The following is a 14,641-nucleotide window of genomic DNA, read 5'->3' as shown; positions in this document are numbered from 1 at the left end:
TAAAAATTTTTCTTTTTCTTTTTCTTTTTTATTTCTAATCTCACTTTTTTTATTTGATTAGCGAGATTGGATAAAATGGAATACCTAGTATATGCATTTTTTTCTATATTTGATAACTTATCATATCTAATTGTCTATTTATAATTTATCATATCTAATCACTAATCAAATATAGAATAAGATATAATATTCATTCTCTTATTATTTTCTATTATATATTTGGTTGAATAATCCATTTTTTCTACCTACAAAATCCCTTCCGTCCCTGTTTTTTTTCTTCCTCCCATGCTCACTCCTTTTCCTCCCCCCATCCAACCAAACCAAATTGTGGGCCCATTTGAGCCACATCTAATTGGATTAGGGATAAGAAGCCCCCCTTAATGTGAATACTCTTTAAGTTGTTACCATAAAAGGAAATGAATTTTTTTGTTAATTCTATGATCGTGTAGAGTAAATATTTTTAAAAAAATATAATAAATAAGCAAATTATATTAAAATATTAATATGCTTATAGAAAATATATTTATTTATTTATTTTTTTCTTATATATATATATATATATATATATATATATATATATTTTAAATTTTTCTAAAAATGAACTTCAAAGATTGTGATTGATTTTGAGTCATCCCAACATTTCCACACCTTTAAAATATTCCCCAAAAAACTTTCAATTTTTCAAAATGGCCTCATGGGTCGCCATCATGTTGTCATCTTTACCATACGATTACTCCATTTCTCCTTAGAATAGATGTAGGGCCCCTAATTGATTACTCTATATATTCCATTTTTCTTCTTCTTCTTCTCTTCTAAGTTTTCATCAACCCTGCGACAAGATGAATTTCGAGCTCTTGCCTCAAGACTGCATCTCCCACATCCTGTCCTGCACTTCTCCTAGGGATGCGTGCCGATCGGGGCTAGTCTCTACGACGGTTCGGCATGCAGGGGATTCGGACTCGGTTTGGGAGAAATTTCTGCCGTCTGATTATCAGGAAATTCTATCAAGATTGGTGTCTCCATTGGTGTTCGCTTCCAAGAAGGAGCTCTACTCCAAGCTTTGTAGGCCACTTCTCATTGATGAGGGTAGGAAGGTAATTACAATTTTATGGTAATTTGATATTATAAATAGGGTTATTTGATTAAAAGGAGTCAAGTCCTCCCACTTTTTAAAACTAACATTTCATACTTTTTTTCAACTAAAAAAATATTCATTTTGGACAAAAATATCCTTATTTTTTTTCTTGCAAAAATATTCATTTCTTTTAAAACACATCTAAATAATAAAAGTATTAAAGGGTATTTATGTTAAAATTGGATTACAATTCAAGTTAAAAAAAATAGGAGATATTAGTTTTACAAATTTGAGATATTTTTATCATTTTTAATCAATTAATCCTTATAAATATTTGATAAAAAAAAAAGATAAAATAATTCTTTAATTATGAATATATTCCTTTTCATTTTTTTTTTCTTAAAAAGTAACTTACTTTTCTTCTCATAAATGCCATTTACCATTTCAAATATTTACATATAAATTTTCAGAGGTCATTTTTACAAAAAAAATAAAAAAGGAAAAAAAGGGTATTTCTGTCAAAATGAGACAGAAAAAAAAAAAAGTCACTTTGTAATCATAAGCGGTTGGTCTTGTGTTTGATTTCAAGACATCCCAAAATTTTCTATTATCGAATTTTAAAAATAAAAATTCAAATGAATAAATATATAATAATGTTAAAAAAAATTAATTTAAAGAAATGATTAAAAATCTTATCAATTCCTTGATTTTCTTGAGTGCAGTCGTTTTCAATATCAAAAACAACGGGCGAAAAAGGTTACACGTTGAGTGCAAGGAACCTTTCGATTACGTGGTCAAGCAATGCTCTTTATTGGTCATGGAAACCTCTCCTCCAATCGAGGTTTGCACTTCATTCAAAATTTTACCACTCTTTACTAACTTTTTATTCACAAAAATTAACGTTATTTTATTTTTCTAATTTTAAGATTTGCAGAAACTGTCGAATTAAGAACCATTTGTTGGCTAGAAATTCAAGGCAAAATAAGCACGTGCATGCTTTCTCCAAAAACTACTTATCGGGCTTATCTCATTGTAAAATTTGCTGATCGTGCTTATGGACTAGACGCCCTCCCTTCGGAGGTCTCGGTTGTTGTTGGTAAGCATCAATCACAGGGAATAGCTTACTTGCGTCGTCCTGAAAGCAACAGACCAACTCTGGAACGTGTTTGCTTTTTGAATCGAATTGAAGCGTTGCGATCGAAGGTTTCGAAGGGAGAAGAACGCGTTCCTCACGAACGCGAAGATGGATGGTTCGAGGTTGAATTAGGAGAGTTCTACAATGATGGGGGCGATGAGGAGGTGAAGATGAGCTTAAGGGAGGTGAAGGGAGTGCACCTTAAGGGTGGGCTTATTGTTGAGGGAATTGAGATTAGGCCCAAGGATTAGGCCATTCTTTTGTTGAGAGGATTGAGAATAGGCCCAATCTTTCTTTTGTTGTGAATTACGGTTTTTGGCAATAAGGATTGGGCCTTTGTATTCGAAAGGTAAGTTTTTAGCAATAAAAAATAGGAAAAAAAATCAAAATTTTATATATATATATATATATATTTCAATTTTTTTAAATATTTTATTTATTCTTTAAATATTTAAAAAGGGTTAAGGATTTGACTAAATACTTGATTCTCATTGAATTCCTTGGCCTCCTTCCCATTTGTCATCTTCACCCAACTCAATTTTTACCTCAAAATAGTAAACCAAACAAGGGATATCAAATCCTTGCAAAGCAAAAATAATTAAAAAGACAAACAAAAATCTTAAAAAATAATTAAAGGGTAGGCAATTAGTTCCCTCAGAAAATTAGGAAAAAGAAAAATGCTTCAATCACAGAATGATCAGAATTAGCATGGTTGAATCCAAACCATCATAGGGAACCCAATCTCCTCAACATATATTTTCTTTTTTTATTCTTCTCTCAAAAAAAAAAAACCAAAAAAAAAAAAGAATTATTGGGAAATTGCAGAGGCTCAGATATGTGTTCATTGAGTCTACTCCTGGACCTTTCAATGAAAGGTCTCATAATGAGCTGGGATTAACATTTATCATCATTGCAACAATTCCACAAACCCCACTAAATTTTCAATCCAAAACACCACAAGATCAAAAACCCACAAAATTTTCATAAAAAAAAATAAATGAAACCCCATAGAATTTCGATCTGAAAACACCACAAAAACAAAAACCCACAAAGTTTTCCATCAAAAATATAAACCCCACAAGGTTTGATTGAAGAAAAAGGCAGGCTTTTCAGCCGAGTTTAGGGAGATGTAAAGTCTACACAGCAGTGGGTGACTAGGGGAAGAAGAGAGAAGAGGGAAAGGAACTACCTTTTGTGCTCCTGAGCTTCAGGGAGCGAGACTCGGGGCTCTGAGAAGAGAGGTTTTGGGGCGCTTAAAAGGATGAGGGTCGGCTAGGATTAGGGTTAGGGTTTATGGTGATGACAATGATCTTGATTTCCATTTATGACCCTGAGAGTTGGCTAGATTTACAAATGTATCCTTATTTGGGATGAGAATTGGGTTGTGCTGAGTTGGGCTGGGCCTGTTTATCGGCTGACTATTCATATCGAATTTTGCCCTTATTGGGCTGGACTAGGTCAGGCTAGGCCAGTATCCCCCGCCTTGCCCCACCCCAACTAATTTTTTTTTTCAGAATTTTTTAGTTAATAACTTAATATTAAAAATAAATCTAATTGATAAATAAATAAATATTATGAAATTTTAATTTATATCTCTTAAAAAATTAAAAATTAAAAATTAAATATCTGTTTGAATACATTTTTGTAAATAAAAAATTTTCTATTTTTATTTAAAATTTAAGAACTCTTAAATATTTATATTGAAAAAAATAATGATTTTAAAAATTGTGTAAAAAAATTGAGGCATGAAAAAAAATTTTACTACCTTAAATTTTAAATTTTAAAAAATGATTTTAAAAAGATAAGACCTATAATTTTGTACTAAATGTTGTACATTTATATATAGGTTTTATTTTTAAAAAACAAAAATAGAAAGTGTACATATATAACCACTAAATTAAATTAAATTAAATTATTTTTTATTTAATTATATACGTAATTGACTCGAAACAGTATGAGACAAGATAATACTTGAACTCATCTTGAGTTTTAAAAAAAATTTCCAACTCATCCCAATCTTAATTATTTTTCTCTCTTACTCATGCTACTGGGAAAGACGTGGATGCGTATCTGAAAAAACTCATTTCGTAAACTCATTTCGTACTCCAATTTGCCTCGATTCCGTCTTTTTCTAAAAAATATTTCATATAAGCAAATGACGTGCTAATCATTGATGATTATAAGAAAAGAACATGGGCTAGGTCAGATGTTGCGATCTGAATTTAATCCATCTGTTTTGTTAGACTTTTGCTTGCTTTATTAGGTTGTCCCTAGATTTAATTTCCATTCCACATCTTGATTCACATGGCACTATGCCATTTGATGACTATTTTATGACACAGACCATGTGACAAGAAACATAGTACCTGTCACCATATCCTTTTTGAAATCAAAAAGAATATGACCTTCCCAGATACCACCTGTCCCATTGGTGTATTTACAAACTTACAAGGGTGACACTTCTAATAAATTTGACACCATCATCCAATGAATTGTAATTTGAAATCAGCATTTTTCATTAATAAAAAATATATTTTGTGTTAATATCGAACTCAAATTTTATGGGTTTAAACTTTTAAAAAAATTGATAATTCAACATGATATTTGACAGGAGATCATGGATTTGAGTTGTCTCTTCGTAATTTGCATATTTGATTTTTCCCGATCATTAGTCCTCTCCTCTTTTGTAATTTTCACAATTTTATGGTATCTCTCTACATACAATTTTATATTAAACTCGTCTTTTTAAAAGACGAATTTATCTTTTATACTAAATTTCATAGTTTAAAAAGAAGAATTCACTTTTTTTTTACACTAAATTTATTTTTTAAATGGCGAATTCTACTTGAAATTCAGTAGTGTGATAATTTTAAAATTATTTTCTATGGTATAGTTTTTTTTAAAAATTACCCTACTCATATAGAAAGGCCGTCAATGGGTGTGGGTTTGGACCAACGAAGGGGATTCATACACCACATCCATTACATGTGAGCCTAGCATAGGCACACATGTTACCTAACGTAATAAATTAGCCTCACCATGAGCCCAAAGAGCCCAGTGGCTGTGGACCACATGGTGGTGACCTTCAAGATTTTATGAACAGTGGTGCACCATCTGGGTCCACTTCACCTTCTCCCACATAATAGAAGACTAGGGCACCCTCCATCTTTGAGACACGTTCACCTCATGGGGCTGCAAATAAATGGAAAGCCAAATCGCCCCTTGTCATGGTCTGACTTCTTTGCTTTTTATTTTAGTGACCAAACCATTGTGCTTTGGATGGTGATCGGGACTTTTCTTCGAGTTGGAGAGATTTATTATCTTCTACTCAAAGGGAATTATATAAAAAGTGATAGCGATTTTAGAAAATATTTCTAATATTTTTAATACTTAAATGATCAAAACTTTTAAATATTAAAAATATTTTTTAAAATTGCTATCAAACGGACAATAAAATAAGATTTGAAATACTTTTGAATCAAATGGGATAAAATGTTATAGTTTAAAATTTATGTAACAAATGTTAATTCGTATATCTATGTTATTATATAGTTCGAATTTTATAACCTTTTTTTTTACCAATATATATTCGCATTTGATCTTGAAACGTCACATAACGGTTAGCTAATACGTAACAATCATCTATTTAGGACAGCGTACTGCTTAAATAGACTTTGGTAAAATGGGACTACTTAGGTCGACGTTACTTAGAATGGGTTGCCTACTCGACTATCTTATTACTTGAGGCATTCGAGAATTCTATGTACCTTCAATTCTTATTTCTATGCTATTATGTAGGTTGAATTTTGTAACATCTTTTTTATCATCTTATATTCGCATTTAATCTTGAAACATCATATAATGGTTAGTTAACTCGTAACAATCATCTGTTTTATAACAACATACTGCTTGGATAGACTTTGGTAAAATGGGACTACTCAAGTCGATATTACTTTGAATACCCTTTACCCAACTATCTTATTATCCAAGTAACCGAGTGCCTATAGTTTTATAATATGTAAAAGTTTTTTTTTTTTATCAAAATTATTTGTTTATTTGTAAAAATAATGCTTAAAAATTATTAGAATAAGAAAAAAGAAAAAGAAAAAAAAGTAAGGGACTCTTTGACAATATTTTATAAAATAAATTTCAAAAAACAATTCTTAAAATTTATTTCTAATTAAATTTAGTAGTAAATTTTGTTTGAGATTTAAATATGAAAAAAAAAAAAGAAGAAGCCCTTTATAAGTGGGAACTCAAATATTAAAAAACAAATTTAAAAGAAAAAACCCTTTTTCAATCATAAATTTACCAAAGTTAAAAAATTATTTTAATGACAATTATTGGAAATTTTGTACAATTTTAATGTTGGACAGGTCAGGATGGGAAAAAAAGATACAACAAAGGAGGTGTGCTTCCTTTGTCGATTTGGCTGGTGAATGTGTCTAAACATGAATTAAATTTATTTCCAATGTCCAAGGAATATAATCATAATGCTTGTCTTCTTCGTATTTAAAAAAAAAAAAAAATCAACAATAATTTGTTGCAGAGGGGACTACCATATTAAACTATGATTGCAACATAGAGTACTCCAAAAACCCATCAAAATGTTTGACTTTTGCAATGTTGGACCCATGGTCAAAGCAACCAACCTTGATCAAGTGATACTCACATATTTGGTAGTGTTCTCCACCACACGCTTCACTTACTCTAAGCCGAGGAGTATAACTGATATCAAAATCAATCTCCCGTTAAATATAAAATTTATCTATTTGACCATGTCGGTTATTAACCTTAGCATAGGATTTATATGATTTTTATTTTTTTATTTATACGATATTAAAATCTTATAAAGTAAATATTATCAACAACTCGTTACAAATGATATTTGAATCAATCTCTAATATTAATGTGAATAATAAACGATTCATACAAAGATGATTCGATCAAGCGTGTCTACATCCATAAACGAGAAATAATTATTCTATTATATTATAAAGAATATTATCAAAGACAAAAACCAAATAAGATTATCCAAACATCTTATATTTTCTCAGTTTTTATATTTAAACCACAAGCTTCTCATTCTACAATGTCAATTATTTTTTCTCATATCTTTATTTATCTTATATAATTTTTATAACCTTATTTTCATCTCATGATTTTTTCATTCATGATCTAAAATATTTATATATACATTCTTTATAAAAAAAATATATTAATTAAGAATTTAAAACACTCTTCAACACATCTTATATAAAAGAAAAAAAAATTATTATTTCTAATTTTGATGAAAAAAATTATTTTTTTAGTTATTCGATTGTTTGTTTGTTGACACTATAATTTCATATAATATGACGAGCATATTGTCTTTAAGTGAAAGTGATTGTAATATTTTATATTAATTATTAAAACATTTAATATTAAAGTATCCATAATTTTTATAGAAGATAATGAATTATGTTGTTTTTAATAAAAAAAAAAACATGCATTAACCTTGGGTATCTAGAAAACAATATTATCCCTTATCTGACGTGGCGAACATATTTTTTGGATAATAAAAAAAGTGAAAAAGGAGAATGAGAACATGGGAGTCCACACCATGAAGGGCCCACATCTGATAGTGGGCCTTACAAGTTACACCTCACCATGAAATTATTAAAGCCAGTGGAATTTGTCATCCAAGGCTCGTCCAGCTCGTCCAGTTGTAGCTTCCAACAACTCCACCTGAAAGCTACCTTCCAAGTTTCAACATCCTAATATCCCATATTCTTTTCTTTCTTCACACTTTTTACATGGTCCATGTCTGAGTCTTTTTGTTCAATTTTCCTTCAACCTGTTCATAATTTCAAGTTGACATCAACATGTACCAAAAATAATAATAATAATGAAACATCATGTATCATTTTTTTTCTAAACTCAAGTTGAATTCGGATTAGATTTGAATTGTTTAAATCTTAATATGAACCCGATCTAAATTGAATTTGAATTGAAAAAAACTTAATTTGAACTTAACTCAAGTATTGAAAAGGTTTGTCTAAACCCGTCAAAACATCGTTCGGATTAGGTCGAATCAATCCATTTTATAGGATTGCAATTAAAAAAACAAAATTTTATTTGATTAAAACTTTTAAAAGATATTAAAATTATTCTTATTTTTAATAAAAATATTTTTAAAATATGATTTTCTTGGCAACAACAATGCGTGTACGTAAATTTTTTTTAAAAAAACTAATAAAAAATGAAGGTGCATGCGTTCTCAAAGAGGAGGAAGGCCATGTTTGGGAGCCATCAATTTCTGTGACTCCTCTCCCTCTGTCTCTCCACCAATGTCTGCAACTCCCAACAGTATCGGTGTTTCGGCCGATACGGGGCCCACGACCCCCACCGAATTATCGGACGATGAGCTCCCGGTACGCATCAGCATCGATCTCGTCGCCGCCGCCAGACGTCACATAGCCTTCCTGAGAGCGGTGGCCGAGTCGGAGTGGCTTCACCAGGAATCCACTCTGCTCGAGTCCATCAGAAGGTCCCCCACTTCTCCACTCCTCCTCATTTAGTAATCTGATCGTATGGTTGGCGTTGCATTGAATCGTGAAGCTTTGTGGGGACTTTTTTTTGCAGGTATGATGAGCTGTGGATGCCGTTGATTTCTGATCTTACGGTGGGGTCAACGCCTCCCGTGATTCTTCCTCCAGTTGATGTTCAGTGGGTTTGGTACTGCCACACCTTGAACCCGGTGAGCTTTGGTTGATTTTCAGGGGAGAAAGCTCTGTTTGGTTGCTGAGAAAATATGGGAAAAGAAAATGGAACTTTACTCTTCTTAGTATCGTCTTACCATTTGGGTTAGTGGGATTTCACCTTTTTTCATTGTTCAGATCGCAAAACAGCAGAAAACTTAGCTCCGAAGTCCCAAATTTTCTTTTATTTTCTTTTCATAGCTGCCAAGCGGAATGTTAAACTTTGGTTAGGTGATACACGTAACCCAATTTTCAGTCAGTTACCCGCATGCTGTGAGTCTAGATTTTCTTTTCCCTTCCTTGCTGCCAAACAGAATGTTTGAAATTTTGGTTGGGTAATAATATATGTAGAAGTTGACAGGAACCCGTTTTCAGGTCAGTTACCGGCGATACTGCGAGTCAAGGTTCTCGAAAATTATTGGAAAACCAGCCATTTTCGATGAAGAGAATGAGGAGTATGCAGTGATGAGGTGCAGGGGAATTTGGGTCCAAAGATACCCAACCGAGCCTTTTGAGAATGAGTTGGATTCAGATTCCCAATACCCAGATGCTAGAAACGAGGATCTTCTGATTGAAGTGAAGAAACAGAGACTTCTGTATTCCAAGTTTTCGGAGCCATACATGTCTGAATTGGTTTATTTAATTGCAGCAAGAGAAAGATACAAGGGGTTTCTCTGTATTTTGCAGAGATTTGGAGATGGGTGTCCCCGGTTGGTGCTTGCTGCAGATATTTCACTCCTGTGGCTGACCCATCAGGTGGATTCTTTTCTTCATTATTTCCTCTCCTTTTTTTCTTCTGTCTGACTTTCAATTAATGCGGCTTATAACAAATTTCATTTGTCATGGTACTATTTGTTTGAATTTGATATTAAAGTCCTCTTTTGCAAAATGGGGACCTTGCAAATGATGGATTTATTCCCTTTTTGTTGCAGTATAGTAAGGCATATGATGAATAGTATGGAAATTTTTTTCTCATTTTTTAACTTTTTGGTTTTCTGTTTGCTCACACTCGTTAACCCAATTTTTGCTTTGAATGAATCAGAGTTACCCGACAGTATATGCTGGAGACATGGAGATTGAGGATATTAATAGGAAGGTGGTGGGGGTGTGGGAGAAGGTGAAGGAAGAAGAGCTGGAAGCAACCAGAAAACTGTGGGAGAGCATATACAATCAACCATACGAGAAAGCAGGTGGGCAAGTGGCCATGGATTTGGGAGAGGTTGTTTCAGTCAAGCCACCAGTTTACTGGGAGGTGTCCGACTGTGATGTCAACACTAAATACAAGTCAATGATGCCTAGGTTCTTACTTGAGGTTAGTTGGAACTTGCAAGTTTAGTTGCTATTGTTTTTAGACTTTGCATTCAGCTGCACAATGGCCTGGCCCAGGCCGACGGCCACATCCACAACCAAAAATTTGCCCTGTACAGACCTGTGTTTGAAGGGCTGGGGTGGTTAGGGTTTGGTTTAGAGGTATATTACCCAGTCAAGACTTTGTTAAAGTGCATTTTCTGGGTCTCAATCTGCTAAAGGGTACTAAATAGTAGCTTCATGCACATTAGAGAAACTTTCCTGGAAAAGCATAGTATATTGTCATGCTTGAACCATCTAAATTCATTTGTGAATTGCAGAATTAATGGGAGAATTGAACTTTACATTTGAGTATTAGGATGATGAAAATTTTCAATTGTATGTAAAACAAAATTTTATTTACTTGATAAATGATGTAGGAAATTTGACATTCTGGGCATAATTCGAGATTGTTGTTAGAATGCCTACTCATTTTCTTTTGAGTTGGATTGACTTGACTGCAGTTCACTTGTTCCCAAAAGTCATGTCTTGTTCACATAAAGGAAAATATCAGGGGCCACTAATTAATGGATTTCCTTAAAAGATCGTATCTACTAAACAGAAGTTTTATTTGATGGCTGCACTTACAGACTTGATAGAACTGAAGTGGGTGACACTTAAAATGAAGCTTTCAATGCATTTAATCCACTGAGTGAGACCAATTGGTAGCTGAAGCAGAATCCTTTTCCTTCGTGCTTTCATAGTGCAATTTTAGTGAATAGCTGCACAAGACTGAACAGGAAGCACTTCAAGCTGGCCTTAAAACAGTTAGATCCATCTAATGGGTTGTGTTATGTTGCCTGGTCACAGGTCTGTGTGCATGTGAGGCTTAACCCAATGAAGGTAATGCAAGAAGATATGAAAAAGAAGTTCTTACGTCTCCGAGTAGTAAGATGTCACAGGGAGCTCAAGATGGATAAACCCTTCTCCAGTTTCTCCTCAGATTCATGGGAAAAAACTTGGCATCTCTACTGTGAGTTTGGAACCAAAGGAGTTGTGCTTGACCTCCGTCTCTGTGGTGGCCGCTGTTTAAAAGGAAGTAGCTCCAAAGACATGGTAGCAGTTCTTTGGAATGACTTACTACGTTCACCTTCCCTTACATTAGAGAGTAAAGTTGATGAACAAGTGAGAGTTGTTGTTTCAATAACTCCACCAGCCCAAGCACCATACTTGTTCAAATGTGTGCCAGATAGGGTCACTGATGATTCAGGGGCCATGATATCAGATGTGGTCCTAAGGATGAACAGTTATCGGCCTCAAGAAGGTAGGTGGTTGTCTCGGACTGTTTTGGATCATGCAGGGAGAGAGTGTTTCGTGGTTCGAATGCGGTAAATTTCCACTGCATTTTATTTTCACTCTGTCAAGGAAGGACATTTTTTTTATTCCCTTACATGAGTGATCTGACTGCATATAATCTTCTTGACTCAAGTTTTTGATAAAAATGGTAGAGTGGCTGGAGGATTTTGGAGGAGAGGGGGTGAAACTCCATCAGCAGTGAAAAGGGAGGATCGGATTATAGAGATACGTGAAGGTTCTTGGTCTTATCTTGCTGGTACCATTGGTAGACTTCCTGGTATGTTGTCAAAATTTTTTATTTTGTTAGTCATGATGGAATATCATATCAATGCTATCATAGTTACCCATTTGGGAAGCAGGCACAGGATGTGATGTTTATGATAGAAATTGGAAATTTTGCAAAGAACCTGCTGTGTTGGTTGCCGAGAAATATAGGGAAAAATTAGACCAAAATGAATTTACAATCTTATTTTTCATGATGCTTTTGTTTCTAAAATGTGCAAATTCACCTCAATTAAGCAAAATACTTGCATTTGGTGCAGTTGATTCCAAGTTTTTGTTTTTAGCTTATATATGATACAAATAAGGTGCATAAATTTGATTTCTTTTCTTTTCCTATTCTTCCTCGGCAAGCAAACAGAGCAAGTGTCATGAGGATATTGGGAAGATTATTTTGTTTATCTTTTAAAGCATTTCTCTGCATTTTGTTTCTTGTAACTATGGTGCTATTAGCTTCTATCCACCTCTATGGGATCAGATTCTCAGCTCTTTCTGTTGTTTTTTCATTTGGTTGCATTCACCATCTAGTACAGAGAAAGTGGTAGGAACAGCAACACCAAAAGAACCCCCAGACCATCAGAAATCAGCATGGTGTTTTTCCACTGGAGATGAACTGACTATACATTGGGACTTATCGTCATCAACAGCAGGCCTCAATTTTAGTTTACAAAATCAAACATGTCCTGATTCATTGGTAAGGAGGAGATTTTGATTTTCTTTTCTATGAAAAAACTTGACTTTTTTAATCCATGATGGAGCCAATGGATTTGATTAAAGCCCAACTGAAAATAGCAGGTGAAGTTGTTGAAAGGAAGGAAAATGCAGTACCAAGCAAAGAAATTCAATTCCCAGAAAGAGAAAGCCAAACAAAACATGAACAATGGGCAAGAGGTGGATGAGGAAGATGATGATGATGATGAAGGGTTTGTGACACTTGTTCGGTTCACAGAGGAGAACCCAACTGGAAGAGCAACTGCCCTCTTGAATTGGAAGCTCTTGGTGGTAGAATTGTTGCCAGAAGAAGATGCAGTTCTAGCACTGCTCCTATGTATTTCAATACTCAAAAGTGTGTCTGAGATGCGAAAAGAAGACGTGGGAAGCTTGTTGATCAGAAGGAGATTGAAAGAAGCAAAGCAAGGAACCAGAGATTGGGGATCCGTAGTACTTCATCCTTCGTGTTCTTCAGACATCTCTTTGCCTCATCTTCAACCCTGGCATTGGAATGCCATGGCAGTGACAGCAGCCTCAAATGGAACAGATAATTTCACTAAGCAACCGGCCTTCACATATTCACCAGTGGAAGGCGGTGATAAGTTATACAAGCGGGGGATCATTGCCTGACCAAGAAGACACCATGTCTGTATCAGCACACTCAATCCTGCACAATGTTGAGCAGTTGCTCATAATTTTGATCTTTTCAGTATGTGACCATTCATCAAACTGTACCAGCACATACTCCATCTTCATTTTTTGGTTGGTTTGATCAGTTTCCTGGGAAAAACGCCTCGATCTGGATTGGAGTAGCTGCATATTTGGTTCAACCTAGTAGAACAAGAAACTTTTAACTTCATTCCTAGTGTATTTGACATTGGTTTTCACAGCAAATTGAGAGAGTTGGACACACAGAGGAGGATCTCAAACAGGTGCTTCCAAGGTCTACTGCAGAAACATGACTTAGAAAATTTGGTTTGTGTTTTGATCTTTCATCCACAGACAAAACTTGGGTTTGTACTCTTTTTCTTACCACAGCATCTAGAAGAGGAATTAGGAGAAATCACTTGTTTTTTTGGTTTCACCTACTGTTTATGAAAGCTAATTCACTTGAATGTTTTTGTAAGTAGATTGAGAGACCTCAATATAGACCACGTTGTATACAAAATTACCAATTTTTCTAAAAGCTTAAATTGTTAGAATTTGAATCCACGATATCTCAGACATGTATTATGTATTATCATACATACCCTTATCTGATGTCTTGAGGTTAAACCTCTTTAGTATTCTTTATTAAGGGAAAAAAATGGTTTCTTAACTTATTAATTTAAATTAGTTTTAATTTTAACAAATAGTATTTTTAAGTGTTGTACCAAAATATTTAACATGTTTAATTACTTAAATTAACCACTACTTCAAATTTTAGGTAATTCAACAATTTCAAAATTCTCCATCAAGTGTCTTGGATGGGACGACTTAGGGCAAACCCTAGAGGAGATTTGGGAGGAGACTTAAATTATGAACAAGTTGTTATAAACAAGGAGTTTTATGACAAATTCTCACGATTCTAGAGAGAGTTGAATGTATTTTATTATTTTATAATCAATCGTATATTTTATGCAAGCGTCGTTTACAAGAAGATTTGACGTCAATGCCGTCGGATTTTGTTGTACTTAAGTTTTGCACTTATCTTGATATAAGATCGAGTCTAATGGTTCTTGTCAAGCTATACCATACTGCATTCATTCTTAAATCGTTACTCAAATGATGTGACATCATAACTATAAAAGATTTAATATATCTTCCGTTAACATCAATTGATTTTTGATATATTATCAAAAATTATTCTTTGTGCAATATTTTTATTTTTAACATCAATAGATCTAGCGCCATCTATATCTATTTTATATAAAGTATTGATTATATGTCATAAAAAATTGTTATTAAATACCACTTTTAAGAATATATAGTTATAACTTTCAAATTTGGGTTTTATATTTTCCTATATTTATATTTCTAAAAAATTAAATTGCTAAATGCTATCGCTTAGACTTTGTT

The 14,641-nt window shown here is 33.4% G+C and overlaps 2 protein-coding genes and 2 non-coding genes across 8 annotated transcripts; 2 read left to right on the top strand and 2 right to left on the bottom strand.

Annotated features, from left to right (window-relative positions):
• The first annotated feature begins 576 nt into the window (after positions 1 to 576).
• LOC100261367 (F-box protein PP2-B15) lies at positions 577 to 2,610 on the top strand. Of its 2 annotated transcripts, none has more exons than XM_059742769.1 (3): positions 577 to 1,086; positions 1,798 to 1,916; positions 2,002 to 2,610. In XM_059742769.1, exons 1-3 carry the CDS (start codon positions 943 to 945, stop codon positions 2,459 to 2,461), a joined length of 723 nt encoding a protein of 240 aa, XP_059598752.1. In that variant the 5' UTR covers positions 577 to 942; the 3' UTR covers positions 2,462 to 2,610. The 2 variants fall into 2 exon arrangements, with proteins under 2 accessions (XP_059598752.1, XP_002279225.1); XM_002279189.4 differs by having other exon boundaries at positions 577 to 1,094.
• A 247-nt stretch (positions 2,611 to 2,857) lies between these two features.
• LOC132255139 (small nucleolar RNA snoR53Y) lies at positions 2,858 to 2,947 on the bottom strand. Its single transcript, XR_009467757.1, has one exon. It is a non-coding gene; the product is annotated as a small nucleolar RNA snoR53Y (small nucleolar RNA).
• An 85-nt stretch (positions 2,948 to 3,032) lies between these two features.
• LOC132255132 (small nucleolar RNA snoR69Y) lies at positions 3,033 to 3,131 on the bottom strand. Its single transcript, XR_009467750.1, has one exon. It is a non-coding gene; the product is annotated as a small nucleolar RNA snoR69Y (small nucleolar RNA).
• Positions 3,132 to 8,141: 5,010 nt separating this feature from the next.
• Positions 8,142 to 13,791, top strand: LOC100266572 (glycine-rich domain-containing protein 2). 4 transcript variants are annotated; one of them, XM_010661348.3, is made up of 8 exons: positions 8,142 to 8,739; positions 8,835 to 8,949; positions 9,326 to 9,706; positions 9,993 to 10,262; positions 11,108 to 11,625; positions 11,746 to 11,870; positions 12,406 to 12,566; positions 12,668 to 13,791. In XM_010661348.3, exons 1-8 carry the CDS (start codon positions 8,462 to 8,464, stop codon positions 13,211 to 13,213), a joined length of 2,394 nt encoding a protein of 797 aa, XP_010659650.2. In that variant the 5' UTR covers positions 8,142 to 8,461; the 3' UTR covers positions 13,214 to 13,791. The 4 variants fall into 4 exon arrangements, with proteins under 4 accessions (XP_010659650.2, XP_010659649.2, XP_010659652.2 ...); XM_010661347.3 differs by having other exon boundaries at positions 12,665 to 13,791; XM_010661350.3 differs by lacking the exon at positions 12,668 to 13,791 and having other exon boundaries at positions 12,401 to 12,544.
• The last annotated feature ends 850 nt before the right edge of the window (positions 13,792 to 14,641 follow it).

Source organism: Vitis vinifera, chromosome 14, assembly GCF_030704535.1.
Source record: "Vitis vinifera cultivar Pinot Noir 40024 chromosome 14, ASM3070453v1".
In the NCBI taxonomy this organism is placed as follows: domain Eukaryota; kingdom Viridiplantae; phylum Streptophyta; class Magnoliopsida; order Vitales; family Vitaceae; genus Vitis; species Vitis vinifera.
This window is presented reverse-complemented; position numbering and strand designations above follow the sequence as displayed.

Coding starts and splice junctions, on each gene's coding strand:
- LOC100266572 (XM_010661347.3), top strand. CDS start 8,462: ATGCGTTCTCAAAGAGGAGGAAGGCCATGTTTGGGAGCCATCAATTTC. Junction 11,626..11,745: donor TGTTTCGTGGTTCGAATGCG/GTAAATTTCCAC, acceptor TAAAAATGGTAG/AGTGGCTGGAGGATTTTGGA. Junction 11,871..12,405: donor TACCATTGGTAGACTTCCTG/GTATGTTGTCAA, acceptor CATCTAGTACAG/AGAAAGTGGTAGGAACAGCA.
- LOC100261367 (XM_002279189.4), top strand. CDS start 840: ATGAATTTCGAGCTCTTGCCTCAAGACTGCATCTCCCACATCCTGTCC. Junction 1,095..1,797: donor TCATTGATGAGGGTAGGAAG/GTAATTACAATT, acceptor TCTTGAGTGCAG/TCGTTTTCAATATCAAAAAC. Junction 1,917..2,001: donor AAACCTCTCCTCCAATCGAG/GTTTGCACTTCA, acceptor TCTAATTTTAAG/ATTTGCAGAAACTGTCGAAT.